This window comes from Bufo bufo, chromosome 5 (genome assembly GCF_905171765.1).
Source record: "Bufo bufo chromosome 5, aBufBuf1.1, whole genome shotgun sequence".
NCBI classification, from domain to species: domain Eukaryota; kingdom Metazoa; phylum Chordata; class Amphibia; order Anura; family Bufonidae; genus Bufo; species Bufo bufo.
Genome location: NC_053393.1, coordinates 413,696,257 through 413,723,570, shown reverse-complemented (window position 1 = coordinate 413,723,570; position 27,314 = coordinate 413,696,257). Strand labels below are relative to the sequence as shown.

Below are 27,314 nucleotides of genomic sequence, written 5' to 3'. Positions count from 1 at the left end.
TTCACCCTGCAGTGTTGGTGTTTGGCAATGACCACACCTCTTGTCAGGTGCAGCTTGTTATCATTTACTGAGGCTCTATTTAGTTCTGACTCACACTGCTTACAATGCGGTTGATATTTCATACATCGACCAGTGCAGAAACAGTATCCATCACTGCACTGACAAAAACAAAATGACAAGTTTTTGGCGGTTGATAATGTCACGAGTAATGGTGAGGGGAAAGCACCAGATAACACACTGAAGGAAATAGACCAGAGTCTAGGCCTCAAAGCTAAGGAAGAGGAATGGTGACCTCCTAGGAATCCCTAGACCTCTCCCTGACTCCTGCCAATATGAGTAGACCCTGAAGGTGGAAATACTCATACACCGGAACCTAAGCCCTGGTGACCCTGGAAATCCCTAGGAGGTAATGAGACTACTGGTTCCTTCCCAGATGAAGGAACCAGCGTCTCCCTGAGGCCTAGAAAACAACACACACAAGTGAACAACAAAATGCAAGACAAAACGCACTTAGCTTAAAGAAGAATAGAGGAGCAGGAGATCCAAAGGAACAACACTTCAGCTCAACGAACTCCAGCAGGAAATATTAACCGCATGGTAAGCAGTGTGAGTCAGAACTAAATAGAGCCTCAGTAAATGATCACAAGCTGCACATGACAAGAGGTGTGGTCATTACCAAACAACTACACTGCAAGGTGAAAACAGAGAGACTGTCAGATACCCTCACGTGCCGCCAGTCTCTCAGATCTTCTCACCTCTGTCATGGGAAGGACCGTGACACCTACCCTGTCTAAAATAACAGATCCTATAAGGAAATGGCTAAATCAGATGAAAAATGTGCATAACTGAGCTTAACACATGCCTAAATTACAGGATCCATTTTTTTGGTCTTCTGACGAATCAGAACAACGAAAAAACAAAACGGTGATGTGAACCCGGCCTTGACTGGTCCTTGTGTGTGTGTGAGATATCAAACTTAGATTGTGAGCCGAACTGGGGACCAGTACTGATGTGAGTGACGCCATCTCTAACCAGTACTATGGAATAAACTGGCCCTACGTAAGCATCATCACGTAAGCATCAGCTCCACAACATCAGCAGAGAAATCCTAGCCTATATTCCGTCTCTCACCAGCCAGCTTCTCTGTCGGCTCTCTCAGCACTGCTGGTCAGCAGGAAGCAGAGAGATAAGAAAGAATTCCCTCACACTCCAGCATTCATTTTACCCGTTCCATAAACCATGCTCAAATTAGATGTCAATCAAATGTCTTTGTCTTAAATTGCACCTTTCCGATGATCTATCTGCTTTTAATTCCTCATGAAATAAGCACCTTTTTTTTAACTTAGCATTTTGCCATTCCCAATATTAATCCTGGAAATGTATGAACAAATTGATCACTGAGTGATACCATTTCCCTAGTCGAAGGGGTGTGTCCCTTCATAGACTGACACTGTGAGCATTAATTGGACAATATCAGTGTGTATTGACACACCCTTAAGTGGCAACACCAAGCTGTCAATTTATTTATTATTATATTATGGGGAATACAATTATTGCTCATGCACACAAACGTATTTTTCTTCCGTTTCGGTTCCGTTTTCTTACAGGTCCGTATGCGGAACCATTCATTACAGACTCAGTGTGCATTCCGTGTCCGTATGTCCACATCTCCGTTCCACAATGTCCGTTTTGCATACAAGAACAGGCATTGTTACAATGGATTCGACAAAAAAACTGATGCAACATGAACGTCACACGGATGTCATCCGTTTTGTTTTGCGGATCCGTATTTTGCGGACAGCAAAATACATACCGTTGTGTGCATGAGCCCTAAAACAGACATGCCATAAGAGCCAACAGGTATACTTTATAGTGTAGAGCAGGCCTGTAAACATATGGCTTTACTTATTTTGTACTGTTCCTAAGTTACAGCACTGCATTATGCTTCAGTGCTGCATTCACAGTTCTACTGGTTGCTTTTTGAACCAGTCAACAAGCTCACCTCTTGCAACCTAGTTGAGATTCTGTGATGCAAATGTTCTATGTTCTATTGCATTTTCAAAGAGTTCATTTTTCCTGCTGCCCATCCTGTTACTTTACAGTGGAGTAAAGAGAAGACATCGCAGAATAAAAATCACCAGAGGAAGCTCGCATTGAGATTTCAGTTGTAAAATATGAATGCTGTGGTTGACAAGAATAAATTATAGGACGTAGCTCAAAAACTGTACAAGGTAAGAAAAGTAAAGTGCTTACAAGATGACTAAACTTTTAATTTTTAATTTAATTTTAGCTTCAGATCACAAAGCAAAAAACAAACAAAAACAAATCACCAACAAAAAACCAAAGCAAAACAAGAAAGAACACAAATAATCAACACAATAACATCTGTGCAGGCCACATATATGCCAATAAAGATTGCCGGCCGCATGAAAAATAAGTATAATTTATTAACACAATTTACAAATGACAATCCATACAGAAAATCAAGTGCAGGAGAAAGGCGACATACACAACAGGAGACACAAATGGTGACTCAATCCCCATTATACATAGTACATAATACTAAAGTGCAAGTGCATATAACCAGCTCATACAACAAACAGAGTCTATTAACCCATTATGAGTCTCCTCTGGGATGGCGCCAGCCCCGACGCGCGTTTCGGCGGACCTTCGTCTGGGGGTCCGCCGAAACGTGCTGTGGGGGTCCGCCGAAACGTTTATTGTATGAGATGGTTATATGCACTTGCACTTTAGTATTATGTAATATGTACTATGTATAATGGGGATGGAGTCCCCATTTGTGTCTCCTGTTGTGGATGTCGCCTTTCTCCTGCACTTGATTTTATGTATGGATTGTCATTTGTAAATTGTGTTAATAAATTGTACTTAGATTTCATGCGGCCTGGCAATCTTTATTTGCATATAGGTATACACTTTGGTTGGCATAGGCATGAGTGGATTGTGTCATGCATGGTATTAATGCGTATGGATGGTTATTTCATTCATCCATTTATTGTTGATTTATGGTTTACAAAAAAATGTTGGGGTATATTCCCAGAAAAACTAAGATAAAAACATCCTGCCACGATATGATATACAAATGTGCGGATGTCCCTAACCATATTATTAAAGAAAACCACAGAAATAAGATAATAATGCACTTAGTAAAGTAGTTGCAAGCATTATATATGGACAAAGTACTCACTCTGATATGATAATATCTGAGACACTTAGTCAATATATTTTGATCAAAACACATCTAAGCCCGCCTACCAAGCGCCAAGGTGGTTTCAGGTCAGGCGGGTCCTACGCTAAACCTACCTAAGCCATTGGGCTTCTATGTTCAGGAGCGCAGACGCCGCACATATGGTGTGCTGCTCCTAGTCACCTCCATGTGCACCAAGCAACCAATGGGAGGAGGAGCCAGCACACCCATATGTACCACCTAATCAAGGCGCTCTATTGGATAGGAAGGGCAAAAGTGCAGAGGAATGCTACTCCCAAGATAAAATAGGTGCGCATTCACACTTGAAGGTGCCACTCCCTCAAGCAAATACTACAGACAAAAAAATTTCCACAGACACATGACTAGTGTGCCTATAAATACTGCCCTGGATGTTGCCCTTACATTATGTAAGGTGTTAAAGATCAGTGATCCCTAATTTAAGCTCAGCAGATAACAATGCCCCTTTGTCTGAGTGTTAATAGTAGCAGAGGTTGAATGAACAAAATGGAGAAAATAATGAGCACAAATGAGTGTAGAGGATATGCAGAGTATAAAAGAGAGGACCGGTTTCTTCTTCATCTTCTTCCTGGAGAACATGTAACAGTAGTCTTACCATCACATTCATAAATCATGACTAGCAGTAGATGAAAAGAAAATGTAATCCTACATGTGAGATCGGTGTCTGGAGGACGGCGCTTCCAAATCATTAGCAGGTAAAACTTACCGTAGTGTATTTTCCCAGCTGACACAGGGAGGGGAAGGTTTCTTGATGCGCTTTTCTGATTTTCTCTGTCAGGTCATCGAGCTCGGCATTCATCTCATAGTTCTCTGTACACTCCTGTTTCGAGGGCTCTTTCTTCTTCTTGTTTCTGTCATTTCTCACTGCTGCAGGAGAGATGAAGACACTTCAGATACTGGCTACTGGGCTTAAACACCCTCTCAAAGTGATTTCAAGTATGAGAAAACAGGGATCTAACTGATAAGTGTGTGATAATGAAGATATATCTGGATGCCACATGGTGAGCATTTATCTGTACAACTGCTAGAAATATTCCCACTGCAGTGTAAAATACCATTATATCACTCTGTGATGACCTTTTGATATCTAAACCTGAATGTTATCTAGCCAGTTCAAGCTGAAAGGACTAGTCAAAAAAGGCAGTAAAAAAAAGTCAGAATTAGAGCTGTTCGGCTCTGCCAAACTTGCGCCTGAGCCATTGCTTCGGGTAGTAGCACATAAACAGTCGCTGCTCCGGAAGCGGAAGTAGAGCCTCTGTTTATGTGTCACTACTTGTGGCAGCGGCACAGGCACGAGATTATCAGGGCTGGCCAAGATGACCACTCCTGTCAATCAAGTGGCAGGGGAAACATTTTCAGCTTTGGGGACACCCCCCTTGCAGGTGTAGAACTGTAGTTGATGAGACAAATCGATTTGCTTATCTCTATTCAGCTTATCTCATTCCAATGTGTTCTGGATTCCTACCTATCTCTACTTTCTGGTCCCTCTTGAAAAAAGAAACGTGACGGCTCAACCTACCAGCTCAGATAATCACTGGCCACAGCAGTTTCTACTTTCTAGAGTGGAACCATTGGGAGAGGAGCAGTGGCAGATCTGTTATTTTTTAAAGTCATTCGGACGCTTTTTAAAAATATTTTTACCAGCTGGACAACCCTTTTAAAGAAGATATCTATAGAGCTCTTCAACGAAACCGACAAGACAATTCCAAAATATTGTCTAATGATCACTAATTTATGAACCTCCAGAAAGATTTACATCCATATTTGTGATTAATAATGGCAGATACTTGTTTAAGGTATGTGCTTTCAGTTTAGTTGCTCATTAACATCAGAAATAAACCAATATATTTGAGGCTCCAGTCAACATTATGTCTCCTAGACTAGACATCAACTTGTCCAGGGTGATAAAGTCTGCACATGACATAGAAGTAGGCTATGTGGCCCTTAGAAACGGGGAGCCAAGCCCTGGTTGACCCCCATCTACTTTGCTATTGGATAGAAACAACCTGTGCAGAACTTCACTCTATAAAAGAACTGCTTTGTTAGCAAACTAGAAGGTACAATGGCAAGCAAAAGTTTGTGCACCCCTGGTCAAAATTACTGTTACTGTGAACCATAAAGCAAGTTTAAGATGAAATGATCTCCAAAAGGCATACAGTTAAAGTTGACACCTTCCCTTTGTATTTTAAGTATCTTAGGGTCTAAAGCAAAACTTTGGGCACCCTGTATGGCTAGTACCTAGGAACACAACTTTTGGCAAGTATCAGCTTCAAACACTTTTTGTAGCCAGCCAAGAGTCTTTTAATTCTTGTTTGAGGGATTTTCATCCATTCATGCAAAAGTCTTCAAGATTCCAGAGCCGTCTTGAGGGACTGATCTTTTGAGATCTATCCACAGATTTTCAATGATGTTCAGATCAGGGGACTGGGAGGGCCATGACAAAACCTTCAGCTTGCACTTTTGAGGTAGTCTATTATGGATTTTGAGGTGTGTTTAGTATCATTATCCATTTGTAGAAGCCACCCTCTTTTCAACTTCAGCTTTTTTACAGTTGGGGTTATGTTTGCTTCCAGAACTTGCTGGAATTTCATTGAATCCATTATTCCCTCTACCAGCAAAATGTTCCCTATGACATTGGCTGCAACACAACACCAAAGCACGATTGATCCCCCTCCATGCTTAATGGTCTCCCTCCTGTGCTCACTGTGGCCAAAGAGTTCTATTTTAAACTTGATCCATGGGACTTTTTTCCAAAATGCATCAGGCTTTTTTAGATGTTCTTTTCCAAACTTCTGAATTTTTTTTACTTACACCAAAACAGATCAAAATACCCCCACTAATAAACCACTAACAGATATTAAATAATAATAGCTTTATTAATTTACATCAAAATAGTGAAAATGTAAAATCAATCACAACAGCGGCATACACATATAGAAAAAGGAGGATACAATGGTTCTATTATGTAATCTTATGTATCAACCAGGCTTAATTCAACTTAATAAAGTCCTTATCATCACATCTCATGGGTACACAACAATAAATATAAAGTGCATGGTGCTGACTAGTACAAACTGCATATGTCCCAGGGCAGTGGAAGATGAGGGCAGCAAAACAAAAAAACAATAGGGGAATCATATTACAAACACAGAAAGAACCCAACATAGTTCTAAAATACAGACCAGTATGCCTCCACCCCGACGTACGTTTCGCTACACAGCTTCCTCAGGGGATCATTTTTTGTGTCCATTTTCTGAACACCATATTTTTTTTTTTTTCCCTGCCAATCGTCTTGTGGAAGGGCTTGTTTCTTCCAGGAAGAGTTGAGGTTTTTATTGGTACCATTTTTCGGTACATATGATTTTTTGATTATTCATTAGTACACTTTATGGGGCAAGGTGACCAAAAAAATTGGTTGTTTTAGCAGTTTTTATTTATTTATTTTTACAGCATTCAGCTGAGGGCTAAGGTCATGTGATATTTTTATAGCGCAGATCGTTACAGACGTGGCAATACCTAATATGTATACTTTTTCTTATTTATTTAAGTTTTACACAATAATAGCATTTTTGAAACAAAAAAAATGATATTTTGAGGTCTCCATAGTCTGAGAGCCATAGCTTTTTTATTTTTTGACCAATTATCTTAGTTAGGGTCTCATTTTGCAGGATGAGGTGACGGTTTGATTGGTACTATTTTGGGGAGCATACGCCTTTTTGATCGCTTGGTGTTGCACTTTATGTGATGTTAGGTGACAAAAAATGGCTTTTTTGGCACAGTTGTTTTTTTTTTTTTACGGTGTTCATCTGAGGGGTTAGGTCATGTGATATTTTTATAGAGCAGGTTATTATGAACGCCGCAATACCTAATATGTCTACTTTTTTTATTTCATTTTAACACAATAATAGCATTTTTGAAAATTATGTTTTTAATGTCTCCATGTTCTGAGAGCTATAGTTTTTTTTTATTTTTTAAATGATTTTCTTATGTAGGGGCTAATTTTTGGCGGGATTAGGTGATGGCTATTTTTTTACATTTTAAAAAATATATATTTATTACTTAATTGGGGCATTTTTTTTTACATGTGAAACCTTTTTTATTTATTTTTTATTTTACACTTTGCATCCCCCTTAAGGTCATACAAGACCTCTGGGGGACATTTAACATCACTTTTTTTTTTTTTTCACTATTGATTTCTCCTGGGGGAAATACACCCCCCTTAGAGGCTGTACAGCAGTATACAGTGCTGTACAGCCTCAGTGCAGGGCTGATCGAGGTCTGTGGAAGACTACCGGGGCAGCATAGCGCTTCCTGATCTGTATACACAGCGCTCAACGGTCCCTGCCATCTCTCTGGGTTGCCCTGCTGTCACTGACAGTGGGACCCCCGCTCGGCAGCTGCACGATTAGTGTGCAGCTGCCATCTCTGAATGGACGTTCCAGAACGTCCATTCATAGATAAACGACCGCCCATAAAACGTTTATAGTCAATGGGAAGTGGTTAATTACATTTCGAACTGAGGAAATGGCAACCTGAAAATGCTTTACAATCTTCTCATAGCCTTCTCCTCCTTGGTAGGCTTCAACCACTTTTATTTTCAGAGCGTTAGGCAGCTGCTTAGAAGAACCTAAGGCTGCTGTTTTTTGGGACAAGGTTAGAGGAGTCTGGGTATTTATAAAGCTTTGCAATTTGCATCACCTGTCCTTACCTAAAAATCCTTAACCCTAACAGGCTATTTAAGGCTCGAGACCTCGGTCAAAGTTATCTGACTGCTCAAATCTACTTGGGTTTCCATACTTTTGTAATGTACCCCTTTCCTTTTTTCACTCTTAAATTGTACAAAACCAAAATAATACACAGATATTGCTTAAAATGTTGAAAAGTGGGTTTCATCTTCAACTTTATGCCTTTTAGAGATCATTTCATCCTCAACTTGCTTAATTGTTCACAGTGACAGTAATTTTGACCAGGAAACTTTTGTATGCCACTGTACGAAATTGCCCAAATGGTTATGAAGATGGCATGGAGAAGGCAATAAATAACACCTGGGTAGAAACATCTGGCATGAAAATAGAGGGCATAGTTTAATCTCTGCTGTTGGGACCCTCTCTTCTATATATGCCACTGATGATGGTCCTTCTACTCTGATAACATCCATGAACTTTGAACAAACCACCATCTTCTTATTAAATGTCACAAGAACGAGGCTTTAAGTACAATATCAAGAGAGAACGAGATTCCTGAATCGAAAATATCTACTTAAACCTATAGGATAGGTTTACATGCTCAGGTTTTTTATGCAGCTAAAGACAAGGAGCAGACTCAATCTTTCTTTTTTACCTGTTCTCATTTTATGAACCTGAAGGTGGAAACCCAGACTAAATGTCTAGATACATGATCAGAGGATTGAACATTTCTAGACAAGCCTTCTCATTCAGAATTTCTATTTTGTAATCAAGCATTACATTGACTATGATTTGTTAAAGGACTAATACAAAATTAGCTGATAATGTATTATTATAGTATCGGTATCATAGAAGGTGGAGAATGTGTATTTACCTGCTGTTCATTACACTTCTAAAGTCCAATGCCTCAACATTAAAACACTGCACCGCTATTAGCTTTTGGGAATATAACCCTATTAGCAGACTGACAGCTTCCCTGAAGCTACTTAGTTCCATGGCTGCTTGTGGAGCACAAACACATCATTTAGGGCAGTCATTTCTGCCAAGGATTCCCAGATACAAGGAAATGATTCACAAGGGAATCACTCTACAGTTCTTCTGCGGCAAGCTCACTGCTATCTGATTTTTCATATCCTAGAAGTCTTACAAGAAAACAGAAAATCCCCTCTTCCGTCCTAAAACATAGGTCCCGGGAAGAAAAAAATATATAAAAAAATTATACTGATCATCTACATACAGTATACATCTATTATATTCCTACTCACTACCTCTATGTGCACATATATTACTATCTATTTACAGTGCTGCCCATAGTTATTCATACCCCTGGCAAATTTTGACTTACAGTTACTCTTATTCAACCAGCAAGTAATTTTTTGACGGGAAATGACATAGGTGTCTCCCAAAAGATAATAAGACGATGTACAAGAGGCATTATTGTGGGGGAGGGGGGGGGGGGAATTCTCAGCTTTTATTTACATTTGAGCAAAAAATACAAGATGTTCCGCACTGTGGAAAATCTCAAGAGGACGTGGTCGGAAGCCAAAAGTGACACCTGTGCTGGCCAGTAGGATAGTTAGAGAGGTGAAAAATAATCCAAGGATCACCACCAAGGCCATCCTGGTGAATCTGGGCTCTGCTGGTGGCAATGTCTCAAGGCAGACAATCCAACAGACACTGCACAATGCAGACCAAGGAGGATGCCACTTCTCCAGATAAGGCACACAAAAGCTCGCTTGGCCTTTGCAAAAGCTCATCTGGACAAAGAAGAAGACTTCTGGTCTTCTGTGTTATGGTCAGATGAAACAAAAATTGAATTGTTTGGTCACAATGATGTTTCCTTCATTTGGTGTAAAAAAGGAGAAGCCTTCAACCCAAAGAACACCATCCGCACTGTCAAACATGGTGGTGGGAACCTAATGCTTTGGGGGTGTTTTTCAGCCAATGGACCAGGGAACCTAATCACAGTAAACGGCACCATGAAAAAAGAGCAATACATGAGGATTCTCAACGACAACATCAGGCAGTGCTAAAGATGAATGGGCAAAAATACCTGTGGAGACATGCAAAAAGCTGGTCTGCAATTATAGGAAGCGTTTGATTGCTGTAGTAGCCAATAAAGGCTTTTCTATTGTTATTGAGAAGGGTATGAATAATGTTGGACTGGACACTTTTTGCTCAAATGTAAATAAAAGCTGAGAATTTTTTTTCCCCCACAATAATGCCTCTTGTACATTGTCTTCTTATTTTTTGGGAGACACCTATGTCATTTCCCATCAAAAAATTTGTTGCTGGTAGAATAAAAGTAACTTTAAGTCAAAATTTGCCAGGGGTATGAATAATTATGGGCAGCACTGTATCTATGTATTATCTATCTATCTATCTACTCTGTATAAGCAATATATTCTATCTAATATGTATTATCTATCTATCTAATATGTATTATCTATCTATCTAATATGTATTATCTATCTATCGTATCTATTTATCTATCAATTTATCTATCGTATCTATCTATCTCTTTCTATCTCTATTCTATCTGTATCATCTATATATTTTAGCTATCTATATTAGATCTATCTGTATCATCTATATATTTTAGCTATCATCTATATATTATATCTATCTATCTATTCAGAATGACACAGGCAATGCAGCTGAACAGTATATTTTGATTAAAGAGGACCTGACAGCTATCCTTACTTGTCTGTTTTAGTAAATACTATGAAATAATTCTGGAGAATCTTAGAATGCTACATTACGCTAGTACTATCTTATTCCTCCTAGAAATAGGTGAGTAAATTAACAACTGGGTGTTACCATTTCCTTGGAAAAGGGGTGTGTCCCTGCACAGTCTGGCATGGTAAGCCCTGATTGGACAGTGTAACACTATGTAAGGACTCACACACAACCAGTTGTCATTCTATTCAGTCCTAGGAGGACTAACAGAGGAACAGCACAACACAGAGCTCTAAGAAAACTCAAAATCTTGTATCTGCAGCACAACACAAGATACAGATGAACGGTTTGGAGTGTGACTTTTCTGGGGCTTGCATCCATCTTTTCTGAAGTTTGGCTCTGGGTGCTCCACCGCTGCTACAGAGTGATTTCACAGGGAATAGAATTATCTACTATAACAGAGAAGCCAGCAGAGGTGACAGGTGAGTACCAGATAGCATGAGGTGAGGGTAGGTAAGTATAGGGTGCACATACAGGTGGTACTGACCATCCAATCAGTATGGAAATAACCTTCATGGGCCCTCATGGCCGTTCTGTCACTACCTTTCACGGAAACCCTGCAATCACTAGTTGCAAGAGTGCCACATGCACCTCGACTATGCAATGTGTAACACTGGTGTACAGTGCCAAGCCAGAGGGTGGCAGGGATCTAGTCCTGAGAAGGGCTACCAACTGTTTACCGCAATAATAGTATGGCAATGGCTCTACTGTACAATACAGGATGAAGAAGGATTTCTCGGAAGTCTTTATCACCTACTGACTCCAATTAGGATAATGGAATCAACACCTTTGACCCCATGCTGGGTATAATGACCTCTGACCCCATGCTGGGTATAATTACTAGATGTTGATTCAGTTACATATTTATTCCCAGAGAATTCTTGTACAGTCACTCAGAATTGAGAAAGCTCGTTGGAAGAACGAGTGAAACGTTTTCAAGAAATCTACAGTACGTCCAGTTGCCTTGATTTATTCTTTACAGATAATACAGGATGAAGAATGCTTGCAGAACAGAAATAAAGAGAACCTGTTCCATTTAAAATGCAGTGTACTCTGCAGGAAACATGTTATAGAGCAGACTGATACAGAGTTTTATGGGAAAAGATTCCGAAAAACTTGTAATTTCTACATTTAAATCCCTGCTCTCGATGTTTAGGAGTCCAGTGGGTGGTCCTATCAGTGACAGCTATCTATGAATGCACTTTTATAGAGGGAAGGCTGTCAATCACTGAGTAGGTCCACCCATGTGACTACTTAGGGTCCATTCACACGTCCGTTGTTTCTTTCCTGATCTGTTCCGTTTTTTGCGGAACAGATCTGGACCAGATCTGGACCCATTCATTTTCAATGGGTCCTGAAAAAAAGTCAGACATTGAGCTGTCCGATTTTTTTCAGGACCCATTGAAAATGAATGGGTCCAGATCTGTTCCGCAAAAAACGGAACAGATCAGGAAAGAAACAACGGACGTGTGAATGGACCCTAAGGCTAGAATGGGCAGAGATATCTATCTATCTATCTATCTATCTATCTATCTATCTATCTATCCATCTATCTGATCTATTTATCTGTCTATCTATCTATGAAACAAAGCAGCACTGTGATGTTCAAAAATAAAGTGGTGTGTCAGCATTCACAAATAAAACCTGAAAAATATAATTAAAAAAATACCCCAGCACTCTCATATCTATCCTATCTATTTATCTATCTATCCTTCTTTCTATCAGAGCTGGAGAGGGTCCAGAGGAGGGCAACTAAAGTAATAACTGGAATGGGGCAACTACAGTACCCTGAAAGATTATCAAAATTAGGGTTATTCACGTTGGAGAAAAGACGACTGAGGGGAGATCTAATTACTATGTATAAATATATCAGGGGTCAGTACAGAGATCTCTCCCATCATCTATTTATCCCCAGGACTGTGACTGTGACGAGGGGACATCCTCTGCGTCTGGAGGAAAGAAGGTTTGTACACAAACATAGAAGAGGATTCTTTACGGTAAGAGCAGTGAGACTATGGAACGAGCGGTGAGACTGGTGTATATATTTATATACCTCTACTCAGTATATACCACTGGATGGAGTAGCTCCTGATAACATTCTCAGGGCCTGCCCAAATCTCCAAATCTTTACAGCAACTTTATATCAGCTGCATGTGTATCTCTGCCATGAGGGCTCACTAACGCTGTATCTGATTCTAAAATGTAAATGCTCCCGCTTCCCTACATGTTTCGCCGATACTTCGGCGTCCTCAGGGGATATGCAGGTTTGCAGCCCACTGCAAACCTGCATATCCCCTGAGGACGCCGAAGTATCGGCGAAACATGTAGGGAAGCGGGAGCATTTACATTTTAGAATCAGATACAGCGTTAGTGAGCCCTCATGGCAGAGATACACATGCAGCTGATATAAAGTTGCTGTAAAGATTTGGAGATTTGGGCAGGCCCTGAGAATGTTATCAGGAGCTACTCCATCCAGTGGTATATACTGAGTAGAGGTATATAAATATATACACCAGTCTCACCGCTCGTTCTGAGGACTTTTAATCATTAATTTAGAGTTCAACTTTTAAATTGAATTAATAAAGTTAAAAGTTTTATTATACAAAATAAAAATTAGTCAGTAGGTGATGCAAGCCACGCTTTGGTCGCATGACCCCTGAAAAATTCTGTTATATACTGTAATAGCGTGGCCACCTTCTGTAGGACCCATTAGTCTGTTGCACACGTGAGACTATGGAACTCTCTGCCTGAGGAGGTGGTGATGGTGAGTACAATAAAGGAATTCAAGAGGGGCCTGGATGTATTTCTGGAGTGTAATAATATTAGAGGCTATAGCTACTAGAGAGGGGTTGTTGATCCAGGGAGTTATTCTGATTGCCTGATTGGAGTCGGGAAGGAATTTTTTATTCCCCTAAAGTGAGGAAAATTGGGTTCTACCTCACAGGGTTTTTTTTTTTGCCTTCCTCTGGATCAACTTGCAGGATGACAGGCCGAACTGAATGGACAAATGTCTTTTTTCGGCCTTATATACCATGTTACTATGTTACTATGTTATGTATCTATCTGTCTGTCTATCCTTCTATCTATCCGTCTGTCTATCCTTCTATGTATCTATCCGTCCGTCTAGCCTTCTATCTATCTATCTATCTATCCTTCTATCTATCTGTCTGTCTATCCTTCTATCTATCTGTCTGTCTAGCCTTATATCTATCTATCCGTCCGTCTAGTCTTCTATCTATCTATCTATCTATCTATCTATCCGCCCGTCTAGCTTTCTATCTATCCATCCGTCTAGCTTTCTAGCTATCTATCCGTCCGTATAGCCTTCTATCTATCTATCTATCTATCTATCTATGTATCTATCTATCCGTCCGTCTAGTCTTATATCTATCTATCTGTCCGTCTAGTCTTCTATCTATCTATCTGTCCGTCTAGTCTTCTATCTATCTATCCGTCCGTCTAGTCTTCTATCTATCTATTCGTCCGTCTAGCTTTCTATCTATCTATCTATCTATCTATCTATCTATCCGTCCGTCTAGCCTTCTATCTATCTATCTATCTATCTATCTATCTATCTATCTATCTATCCGTCCGTCTAGCCTTCTATCTATCTATCTATCTATCTATCTATCTATGTATCTATCCACCCGTCTAGCCTTTTATCTATCTATCTTTCTATCTATCTATCTATCTCTCTATCTTTGTATCTATCTCTATCATCTGTTGTGCCTCTTAGAGATCTGCACATAGAAGCTGGGAGAATAAAGGCATTGCTTTCTGTTGACTCCGCTGGGTATACTTGAGCAGTCACAACTTAATTATCTTGATTTAGTAGACTGGGTTAGACGTGACAAATGTATATTATTTTGCATAAACTGCCATATTTCTGCTCCCTTTTGCACACTTGCAAATAGTTTTAATAAAAGAGCGTGTGGGGTAAATCTGTTACATTCCTGCTGGCTTCATCAGATTATTGCTGAGATTTCTAAGTAAAAACCATCCATCTGGCCTCACTAGCCTTAGCTTCCACACACTCAATACTACGGAAAATTAGATTATTCTGATTAAAACAAAATGTGAAAAATTCACCAAACAGTTTCAATCCTGATAATCCATCTCTGGCCCAACCCTGCCTATAATAAAAATAAATCAGAAGCCAGCAGGTTTGAACCTAATTTTTAAAGCTTGACATTTTCCTCAGCGTTTCTTTCTTAAATGTCACCCCATTCTACAAGACTGAGTGATTCTGTCCCCGGGGACCGTCAGTCACTGCAAAGTCTGCAGCTGCCGCTCACCAGCCATTGTACTTCTTAGCCGTCACTTTCATCAGAGATGCAATAGATTATCAAAAAGGCATCAGATCCAAGGAAACGCGACGACACAAGGGTGGGCATCAAAGCAAACTAGTGTCATAGTTTAGACTGCGATGTAAAGTCCATGGATTCTACATCTTACTATATAACGTAAATGTGGGTGGAGAACAAAGCAAGTAGATGATGTTCTTGGAGCTCTATGGTCAACACCAGATCTTTATTAAGTAAATAGGGGGCTGAAGAACCAAGGCCCAGGAGCAACTGCCACCTCAGCTACTCCTAAATTAAATCCATTGCTGGCTTGATTCATTTTTCATTCCCATTACATACTGCTCGTATCCAGGGGTTACGACCACCCTGCAATCCAGCGGCAGTGGTCGTGCTTGCACACTATAGAAAAAAGTGCCAGCCTATGCGCACTACCGGCCACCAGAGAGGCCAGTGCATTTTCCTACAGTTTGCATGCGCGTCCACTGCTGCTGGATTGCGAGGTGGTGTATAATGCAGTGGAAAAATTAATCCAGCCAGTAAAAGAGGAATATGGACAATCACAATACATTAGTAGGTGCCTTGTATTAACTTTATCTACATGATAAATGCCATTTGCTGAAGTGACAAAACCCCTTTAAGACATTGTATGGGATGTGCTCTCTTACGGTGACTGCTTCTTTATTCAGTGGATGTGCCTTCAAAGTCCTACAATGCAACATCACTTTAAAAGCCTTTAGGACAAAGTTAGGAAAAACTGTCCTTATATTTACGATGTAAGTGGTTGGACATAATATTACATCCTAATGGAAATCATTGGCTAAAAGACTTACCATGAAATAAGCTGCATTATTTACATAAAGCATGGTCTATAGTTCGGATGCCTGATGGAATCACTAATTTGGTTATTAAAACCCCATTTCTCTTGGTAACAATGTTACCTGCAGACAGTTTCAGTGTTAAAGAAGCTCTGGTATCACGCGGGTGTCTCTGGTGTTTCTGTACAGCCTATTCTAGAATAGTTTCCATTATCTCAGGGTTTCTTTATCATTTAACAAGCTCAGTGTCCACCTCTATTACACAGTGTCCACCTCTATTACAGTGTCCCCCTCTATTACACGGTGTCCACCTCTATTACACAGTGTCCACCTCTATTACACAGTGTCAACCTCTATTACACAGTGTCCACCTCTATTACACAGTCCACCTCTATTACACAGTCCACCTCTATTACAGTGTCCACCTCTATTACACAGTGTCCACCTCTATTACACAGTGTCCACCTCTATTACACGGTGTCCACCTCTATTACACAGTGTCCACCTCTATTACACAGTGTCCACCTCTATTACACAGTGTCAACCTCTATTACACAGTGTCCACCTCTATTACACAGTGTCCACCTCTATTACACAGTGTCCACCTCTATTACACAGTGTCCACCTCTATTACACAGTCCACCTCTATTACAGTGTCCACCTCTATTACACAGTGTCCACCTCTATTACACAGTGTCCACCTCTATTACAGTGTCCACCTCTATTACACAGTGTCCACCTCTATTACACAGTGTCCACCTCTATTACACAGTGTCCACCTCTATTACACAGTGTTCACCTCTATTACAGTGTCCACCTCTATTACAGTGTCCACCTCTATTACACAGTGTCCACCTCTATTACACAGTGTCCAGCTCTATTACACAGTGTCCACCTCTGTTACACAGTGTCCACCTCTATTACACAGTGTCCACCTCTATTACACAGTGTCCACCTCTATTACACAGTGTTCACCTCTATTACAGTGTCCACCTCTATTACAGTGTCCACCTCTATTACACAGTGTCCACCTCTATTACACAGTGTCCAGCTCTATTACACAGTGTCCACCTCTATTACACAGTGTCCACCTCTATTACACAGTGTCCAGCTCTATTACACAGTGTCCACCTCTATTACACAGTCCACCTCTATTACACAGTGTCCACCTCTATTACACAGTGTCCACCTCTATTACACAGTGTCCACCTCTATTACACAGTGTCCACCTCTATTACACAGTGTCCACCTCTATTACACAGTGTCCACCTCTATTACACAGTGTCCACCTCTATTACACAGTGTCCACCTCTATTACACAGTGTCCACCTCTATTACACAGTGTCCACCTCTATTACACAGTGTCCACCTCTATTACACAGTGTCCACCTCTATTACACAGTGTCCACCTCTATTACACAGTGTCCACCTCTATTACACAGTCCACCTCTATTACAGTGTCCACCTCTATTACACGGTGTCCACCTCTATTACACAGTGTCCACCTCTATTACACAGTGTTCACCTCTATTACACGGTGTCCACCTCTATTACACAGTGTCCACCTCTTTTACACAGTGCCCACCTCTTTTACACAGTGTCCACCTCTTTTACACAGTGTCCACCTCTTTTACACAGTGTCCACCTCTATTACAGTTTGTCATTTTGCACAGCAGCTGCCTTTGCACACTGACAGGTGAGAGGTCTGTTATGCGACCCCATATTCAGTGCAGAGCAACAGAGATTGTGACTGAGACTAATCAGAAACCTGGAAGGACAGGTCTACCCGCTCCACCACATAGAAGTAGCCAACTCTTGATCAATCAGCTGTACATCCGATTGTTCATATTAACAATCCCCACAATACATGCAAGACTGAAAGCGGTATTCAGTTGTGTAAAGGGACCAGCTTATACAATTATAGAAAAAAACATTATGCAAAAAGTAATAAAGTAATGATAATCAGACATGTACCATACACACACCAACCGGAAAAATCCAACATGACCAACCACCTTAGGCTACTTTCACACTAGCGTTGTTTTAATCCGGCGTTCAATTCCGACACCGGAACTGCCCGCCGGATCCGGAAAAACGTGTGAAAACGGATTACATTTGAATCCTGATCAGGATTTTGATCACAATGAAAAAATGCATTGGAAAAAACGGATCCACCATTTATGGACTTTTTTTCCCCCCACATTTTTAGGGTTTAACATGCAAAAGCCGGATCCGTTTTGACTGAACAAACAGTGCCAGATCCGGCGTTAATGCAAGTCAATGGGAAAAAGGCCTGATCCGGCGTTCAGTCAAAGTGTTCAGGCTTTTTGGCCGGAGGTAAAAATACAGCATGCTACGTTTTTCTGAAAAGCCTGATCAGTCAAAAAGACTGAACTGAAGACATCCTGATGCATCCTGAAGGACTGACTCTCAATTCAGAATGCATGGGGATAAAACTGATCAGTTCTTTTCCGGAACTCAGCGCCGGAAAAGAAAAATGCTAGTGTGAAAGTACCCTTATCAGCAGAAAACTGTCTCAGGGTTTCTTTATCATTTAACAAGCTCAGTGTCCACCTCTATTACACAGTGTCCACCTCTTTTACACAGTGTCCACCTCTATTACACAGTGTCCACCTCTATTACAGTGTCCACCTCTATTACACAGTGTCCACCTCTATTACACAGTGTCCCCCTCTATTACACAGTGTCCCCCTCTATTACACAGTGTCCACCTCTATTACACAGTGTCCCCCTCTATTACACAGTGTCCCCCTCTATTACACAGTGTCCACCTCTATTACACAGTGTCCACCTCTGTTACACAGTGTCCACCTCTGTTACACAGTGTCCACCTCTGTTACACAGTGTCCACCTCTGTTACACAGTGTCCACCTCTGTTACACAGTGTCCACCTCTTTTACACAGTGTCCACCTCTATTACACAGTGTCCACCTCTATTACAGTGTCCACCTCTATTACACAGTGTCCACCTCTATTACACAGTGTCCACCTCTGTTACACAGTGTCCACCTCTGTTACACAGTGTCCACCTCTGTTACACAGTGTCCACCTCTGTTACACAGTGTCCACCTCTTTTACACAGTGTCCACCTCTTTTACACAGTGTCCACCTCTTTTACACAGTGTCCACCTCTATTACAGTGTCCACCTCTATTACACAGTGTCCACCTCTATTACACAGTGTCCACCTCTATTACACAGTGTCCACCTCTGTTACACAGTGTCCACCTCTGTTACACAGTGTCCACCTCTGTTACACAGTGTCCACCTCTGTTACACAGTGTCCACCTCTGTTACACAGTGTCCACCTCTTTTACACAGTGTCCACCTCTATTACACAGTGTCCACCTCTATTACAGTGTCCACCTCTATTACACAGTGTCCACCTCTATTACACAGTGTCCACCTCTGTTACACAGTGTCCACCTCTGTTACACAGTGTCCACCTCTGTTACACAGTGTCCACCTCTGTTACACAGTGTCCACCTCTTTTACACAGTGTCCACCTCTTTTACACAGTGTCCACCTCTTTTACACAGTGTCCACCTCTATTACAGTGTCCACCTCTATTACACAGTGTCCACCTCTATTACACAGTGTCCACCTCTATTACACAGTGTCCACCTCTGTTACACAGTGTCCACCTCTGTTACACAGTGTCCACCTCTGTTACACAGTGTCCACCTCTGTTACACAGTGTCCACCTCTGTTACACAGTGTCCACCTCTGTTACACAGTGTCCACCTCTGTTACACAGTGTCCACCTCTGTTACACAGTGTCCACCTCTTTTACACAGTGTCCACCTCTTTTACACAGTGTCCACCTCTTTTACACAGTGTCCACCTCTATTACACAGTGTCCACCTCTATTACACAGTGTCCACCTCAATTACACAGTGTCCACCTCTATTACACAGTGTCCACCTCAATTACACAGTGTCCACCTCTATTACACAGTGTCCACCTCTATTACAGTTTGTCATTTTGCACAGCAGCTGCCTTTGCACACTGACAGGTGAGAGGTCTGTTATGCGACCCCATATTCAGTGCAGAGCAACAGAGATTGTGACTGAGACTAATCAGAAACCTGGAAGGACAGGTCTACCCGCTCCACCACATAGAAGTAGCCAACTCTTGATCAATCAGCTGTACATCCGATTGTTCATATTAACAATCCCCACAATACATGCAAGACTGAAAGCGGTATTCAGTTGTGTAAAGGGACCAGCTTATACAATTATAGAAAAAAACATTATGCAAAAAGTAATAAAGTAATGATAATCAGACATGTACCATACACACACCAACTGGAAAAATCCAACATGACCAACCACCTTATCAGCAGAAAACTGTCAGGTTTTGGCCAAACGTAGACAATTATCTACGTAATGATTTTCATTTTGCCCATTCTACCAAATCGAAACAAAAAGCATAAATTAACCTGTGGTGCAGATTTAGAGGGTGCGGCTGCACGTAGTATAAATGGGGAACTTTCACAGTGGAATTGCGTGCAGAAAATCCGCAGCATTTACATTTTCTGGACATAAAGACATGCAGTTCGCATCTTAAATCAGAATTTATTGTGCGGATATCTGCTGCAGAGTTCACTCTTTGCAATGCAAACCCACATCATTTCCACACTGTAACCTGCAAAATGTGGTGCAGATTTTGGCACGGAGGATTGTCGGCAGATCCGTTGTCAATTTTGTGGAAAATGTGCATTGTGCTTAATATATGTGGCTGTATCTTCAATCTGCAGAATATCAATTTATGCTCCTGATTTTCACCTCAGATTCAATCTGTGGCAAATGTGCAACAAATCCGCAGCAGAAACTTCACCCTGTTTGGCCTCTTGCACAAGTATTTTGCGGTCTGCAAAAACGGATCCGCAAAAAATACGGATGACATCCGTGTGCATTCCGGATTTTGCGGAACGGCTGTCCCTTCATAGAACAGTACTATCCTTGTCCGTAATGCAGACCCATTGAAATGAATGGTTACGTATACAGTCTGCAAAAAAAACTGAACGGACCCAGAATGAAAATACGTTTGTGTGCAAGATGCCTTTGGCTGTACTCTTAGGGTGTATTCGCACGATTTGTTTTTGTTGGCCACACTCTTAGATAATGCAATCCTTCCCTTTCCTTGCAGAACCGAGGAGGATCAGGCCCCTACTACACCTGTAAAATGGGGACTTGAAGTCATTTATATCTCACAAATATCATGAGAAGATGAAACACTGCTGCAACCACCAGCAGTCATCTGTAAATGGTGCAGAAACCAGAAATCCAATACACGTTGCCCATTGAAATCATGTAATGCTGGGATACGAAGGGTTTTTCCAGGACGAAGATGAGCTTTGTAGTCACTTTAGCTAACTAATGGAGGTCCCAAATCAGGTAAACCCTTCTACTAACTCAGAAGGCCTTAATGAAGTATTTCAAAATGGGTTCTCTAAACTGGACACCTCCTTTAAAGGGGTTTTCCCATCTCAGACAATGGGGACACATCGCTAGGATATGCCCCTTTTGTTTGATAGGTGCGGGTCCCACCGTTGGGACCTGCACCTACACTGAGAATGGAACCCCGAAAGTTTTGGAAGGTGCACTGTGCATGTGCAGCTGCCCTCCATTCATTTCTATGGGGCTGCTGAAAATAGCCGAGCTGGCTCGGCTATTTACATCGGCTTCATAGAAATGAATGGTAGCAGTGGCCGCGGTGCGCTCCCATTCAGTACTATGGGGAGAGCATTTGCTAGTGGCCAAACCCAAGGTCCTCCGGACACCACCTTTCCCGCTCTGTTCTTGGTGTAGGTATAGATCCCAGAGGTGGGACCCACACCTATCAGACAAAGGGGGCATATCCTAGCGATATGTCCTCCTTGTCTCAGATGGAAAAACCCCTTTAAAGGGAACCTATCATCAACTGTATACTGACCTCACTGAGGGCAGCATAAATTAGTGACAGAAATGCTGATGTCAGCGGTGTGTCACTCATGAGCTAATAGTAAGTGGTTGCTGAGAACCAGCATCATAATCATTTCAGCCCAGGCCTTGAAAAGAGTCAGATCTACCTGAGAAGAGTCCTGGTTATACATAATCTCCTGCTCTCCCACCCATCTGCTGACGATTGTCAGGTCTCTGCTAGAGAGAAAGAAAGAAAACTAGGTAGAAGACTGTCAGCCATCAGCAGGTGGGCAGGAGAGCAGGAATTCCTGAATAACCAGGACTCTTCTCAGGTGGCCGGGACTCTTTTCCAGGCCCAGTCTGCAATGATTGTGATGTTGGTTCTCGGCAACCACTTACTTTTAACTAATAAATGACAGACCGCTGAAATCAACTCATCTGTCTCTACTTTATTCTGCCGTTAGTATAGTCAACATAAAGTTGATGACAGGTTGCCTTTAAGTCATTAAACAATCTATTCAACAATTTCCAAGTATATCTGGGTGGCAACCACCATTACAACTTGTCTCATAACAGCTATCACCAACATAACCCTGAACTCCCAAAAGGCCAAAGTGCCCTTGATACATCATCCACCACTCCACCGTGCAGAATTGATGATCAGGAGGACCTTGGGATTTGGGGGACCTTGCCAACAGTCACTGTGGGAGCTGTGAAGGCATCCATATTGACTATTACCCATCTTTCCCAGAAACGCTTCTGACTAATAAATGGCTGAATTCATTTTTTCACAATTTAAAAGAACGGGGCAACTAAACTGTTTTGTTAAGATGCAAATTTTTTTTTAAAAAATTTATGCTGTATTTTTTTAAGCCAATTTGCTATACACGCATACATTAAAGAGGAGAATTCTGTTGAATAAATTTGTTGCGAAACCTATATTGGCCGCTGAGTAGATTGATGTTCTTAATATACCATAAGCTTCACACATAGCAATGTATACGGGTAAAGGGTAATAAGAAGTCAAAGGTGCCTCATCTATAAAGTGCCACCAGGTGTTTGTCTTTGTCTTGTCTGCAATCATATGACAGGCTGACTTTTCTTTTACTTGGCTCTCCTCTGATTTAGTAGAAACAAGATCACAGTATTAAATGGCGAGCCGCAGTAGTAATTAGAAGGCTGGCTTAAATGGTGCCTTTTTGTCAGCTGAGGTCAAACTGTCTTAACTCCTTCTTTGACCCTGATCTAATATATATTATTTATATGACTTTTCAGCACTTTGCAGTTTCCCCAGCACCTTGAATTTCGCATCAAAAACCTTTAATAACAAGAGTCAACTATGATTTAGAGGCGTTGGACAGAAGAGAAATTACAGGTACACATTTTTTTTTTAAATATAAAGTTTCTGAGACAAATGAAGATTTTTTTTCGTGTGACTGTAAATCAGGGTGAGCTCTGAGCCTCTGAAGCACTAGCCGAGGACATTCTTTCCATTAATTCATCACACAGAGTTAACTCACAAAAAAAAAAAAAAAAAACGTTTTCTACTTGGATTAACTGACCCAGTTTTTTTGGCTCAGAAATGGAAACAAAGGCAGCAACTTGGATGTCAGATGACGTCTGAAATGGAGTAAAGAGGTTGCTGTGTGTTTTGCCAGCCTTGCTAGATAAGAAGCAGTCCTTTTGATACCACTGGGATCCATTCAAAGACAGAAAATACGTGCTGAGATAAATGGCTGACTTATAGAGATGATGAAGGTTAAACGAATGAGAAAATAATACGATTAACCCCTTGACATGATCATTTATCTTCTATACGTTAGTATTATCAACCATTTATTTGGACTGTTCCCGCCAGTAATGATCACAGGACATTCATCTGCAGGGATCCCGGCAATCAGCGGGAGTAGTCACCAGTAACTGTCCCGTTTCTAAACAGCACCACCCCAGGTGAAGTAATGCATTACACTCTTCTTGCGGAAATCAATGAGGGGTCTGTGTGGTGCATGACCATGATGGGTCTTCCAGAGTAAGTGGCGTTCTTTGCAGCTTTTCTCTGCTCTGGCTCATGAATAGAGTGTATCTCTTTAACTCAGAATTCTCTAATAGGCTATATAGAGAAAAGAAAGTGCACTGCGCTAAAATGGTATTATCCCGCCACCCCAAAGTGGAATATGCAGAAGTTGCTGGCAACCTGATTAAAAGAGATGAACAAAATGAGAATCGATATGTTTGTCCATAAGCCCAAACACGTCCATGTGGATTTTTACTGTAAACTCTATATAAAACCTATTTAATGAATTCCCCGACAACTGATTTAAACACAAAAAAAAAAGCGAGTTCTGCTCTACAAAAGTTCTTACCAAACAAAATGTCTTAGAAATGCATGAATTATATAAGTTAGGCTACTTTCACACTGGCGTTTTGGCTTTCCGTTTGTGAGATTCGTTCAGGGCTCTCACAAGCGGTCCAAAACGGATTAGTTTTGCTCTAATGCCTTCTGAATGGAAAAGGATCCGTTCAGAATGCATCAGTTTGCCTACGTTCAGTCACCATTCCGCTCTGGAGGCGGACACAAAAACGCTGCCTGCAGCGTTTTTCTGTCCCCCATGTGGTGCGGAGCAAGACGGATCCGTCCTGGCACACAATGTAAGTCAATGGGGACGGATCCGTTTTCTCTGAAACAATAGAAAACTGATCCGTCCCCTATTGACTTTCAATGGTGTTCATGACGGATCCGTCATGGCTTTAGAAGACATAATACAACTGGATCCGTTCATGACGGATGCATGCGGTGGTATTATGGTAACTAAAACATTTTTGCAGATCCATGACGGATACGCAAAAAACGCTAATGGGAAAGTAGCCTTAGAAGGAAAATTGGGTAAGGACAAAAGCTAGTTATCTTTGATAAATAGTTAGCTAATTATCTGCTCTGAGCTTTAGAAGGCCCAGGCCTAAATACGCAAATCTTACTATGTGACGTCATATAATATCATTGGGGGAGACTGTTCATGAATCTTTAAATAAGAGGAAAAACACAAAATGTGCCAAATGTCTATAATATATTGCTTATATATCTGGTGTAACTTGGTGTGGTAGACTTCTCTTCCTTATACCACCTCATACCTGGCATACATTTATACAAATACTTTACATATAATACGGCTCCTCTTAACCATTTCCCATTTGGTTGACACTTTTCCCCAAACTTTACAAATATTGAGGCACATTTTCTAAGGCCAATGCTTCATATACCGGTCCTAATTAAACTTGCGTGGGAATAAGATGCACTGAATGTATTAAGAAGCGCTCTTAATAAATCTTGGGCTAACTGTGGGCCACAAACCTTAAAGGGGTATTCCAGTTTTTTTTATTTATTAGTCTATATAACAGGAAATCATACCATTTTCTAATATACTGTACATGTATTTAAAATTCTGCATACATACCTTTTTTATATCAGGGGATTGATCCCTATATGCAGTAGAATAGTATAACCCATGTATCAGTTCTGTGTAATGTATCCATGGCCTAACTGACACATGTCATCAATCATGTGACACCTCATATGACACATAATGTAATCCCTGACATTCAGTAAGTAACAGTGTTACATGACATACATGTGCTGGGCCAGCACACAGGACACAATCATGAGATAAGATAATAGGACTAGTGGTGGAATCATGCTTTTTATTGTGGTTATTAGAGTAACTACATCACTGTGTGTACTTACATGGATGCCTGTCTGTAGGTGATGTTGTGAAATGGCTGCCTGTCTCTTGGTGATGATGTCATGTTGTTAATAAAGTTTAGCCTAAAACACACACAGATCTGTTTCTACGTAAACACTGACAGACATGAGATAGTGCTGCATATATTACTAGTAGTACTGTATATAATGTACATGTTCTGCTCCTCAATACACTACTATTCACCTGTTATATACCTGGGCAAGTCACATGATACTTGTGAGGGTAAGTTTAAGTCTACACTTGCTGTGGGCATGCACAGATTTCAGCTCTAATTTACCCCGTTTTCTGATGTAAATTTTAATAAACGTGTCAGAACGGAGAGGCTCCAACCACTTCTGCTGAGGTGCTAAACCCCATCCACTAGTTTGATAAAGTGGCACAAGTAGGGGGTAAATCCCAAAAAGTAGCAATTTTTATGCACAATGTCATTTGCGCAAAAATGTGTACCTTTTGTACAATACATCAGTACACTGCAATACTGCTTTGATAGATCCCCCACCTCCACCTTGGATTGATAAACCTTCTGATTCATTAAGAAAAAAAAAAGGCTAATGAAATACAGCATATCTTGTACAGCCCCTTTAAACAATTCAAGAAAATTGTCACCTGACTAATGACAATCCATATACAATAAATACCATGTAAAATGGTAAAAACGCTGAACTACTGGACCATGTGTACCTGGCTTTAGGGGCAGACATTCCACATTCGTCAGGGGTGGTCCAGGAAAATTACAAATACTGACCTCTTTCTTCAGTACCATTCTTTACATCGCCAGTCTGGTCCGATCCTGCCAGTATACAACACCTGACTGCTGCAACCAACCACAGTCCTTGCCGGTACATGGCATGAGACGACTGCGGCTAATCACTGCCCACGCAGGAATATGACACAAGACTGCTGGGGACAGTAATTGGCTGCTGCGGTCATATACTGTATACCTGCACATCACCGCTGCTATCTGTAAACAAAGAAAATGGCACCGGAGAAACAGGTGAGCATACAATATCTTATTTTAACGCACAGCAAATATCTTGGACAACCCCGTTAAGATGAACACACTCACTCCGGCTTCACTAACGTTCCTAAGGATGGGATACTCCATCAATAGCCAGCTACAGCGACATCCAACACGTCCAGTGTGACAATGAGGACGAGGCTAGTGCACTGTGCTAACACTGAAAGCTGCCAGTTATAACCTTCCAATTATCATTCAAAAGAGCGTTTCTACACGGAGGAACAAAAATACCAAACTTCAAAAAAGCTAAATTTAGCCAACTAAGAGAGGCCATAGGCCTAACTAACTGGGACAAAGTCCTAAAAAAAAAAAAAAAAAAAACAGCCACAAAATGGGATATCTTTAAAAGCATCCTAAAAGTTCATTGTGAGAGGTACATACCGTATGGGAATAAAAGGTTAAGGAACAAAAAGAAACCAATGTGGATAAACAGAACTGTAAAGAAAGCAATAAATGACAAAAAGAAAGCATATAAAATACTAAAACAGGAGGGTAGCACGGAAGCACTGAAAAACTATAAGGAAAAAAATACAGTTGCAAGAAAAAGTATCTGAACCCTTTGGAATGATATGGATTTCTGCACAAATTGGTCATAAAATGTGATCTGATCTTCATCTAAGTCACAACAATAGACAATCACAGTCTGCTTAAACTAATAACACACAAAGAATTAAATGTTACCATGTTTTTATTGAAAACACCATGTAAACATTCACAGTGCAGGTGGAAAAAGTATGTGAACCCCTAGACTAATGACATCTCCAAGAGCTAATTGGAGTGAGGTGTCAGCCAACTGGAGTCCAATCAATGAGATGAGATTGGAGG

General features: G+C 40.9%; 1 protein-coding gene across 2 annotated transcripts in view; it reads right to left on the bottom strand.

Moving 5' to 3' along the window:
• Nucleotides 1–27,314, bottom strand: part of RARB (retinoic acid receptor beta) — a 197,704-nt gene that overhangs the window by 59,166 nt on the left and 111,224 nt on the right. For both annotated transcript variants that reach the window (XM_040433155.1, XM_040433156.1), the window contains exon 4: nucleotides 3,951–4,111. In XM_040433155.1, the coding sequence (XP_040289089.1) occupies nucleotides 3,951–4,111 (161 nt within the window). The remainder of the gene's footprint in view (nucleotides 1–3,950; nucleotides 4,112–27,314) is intronic.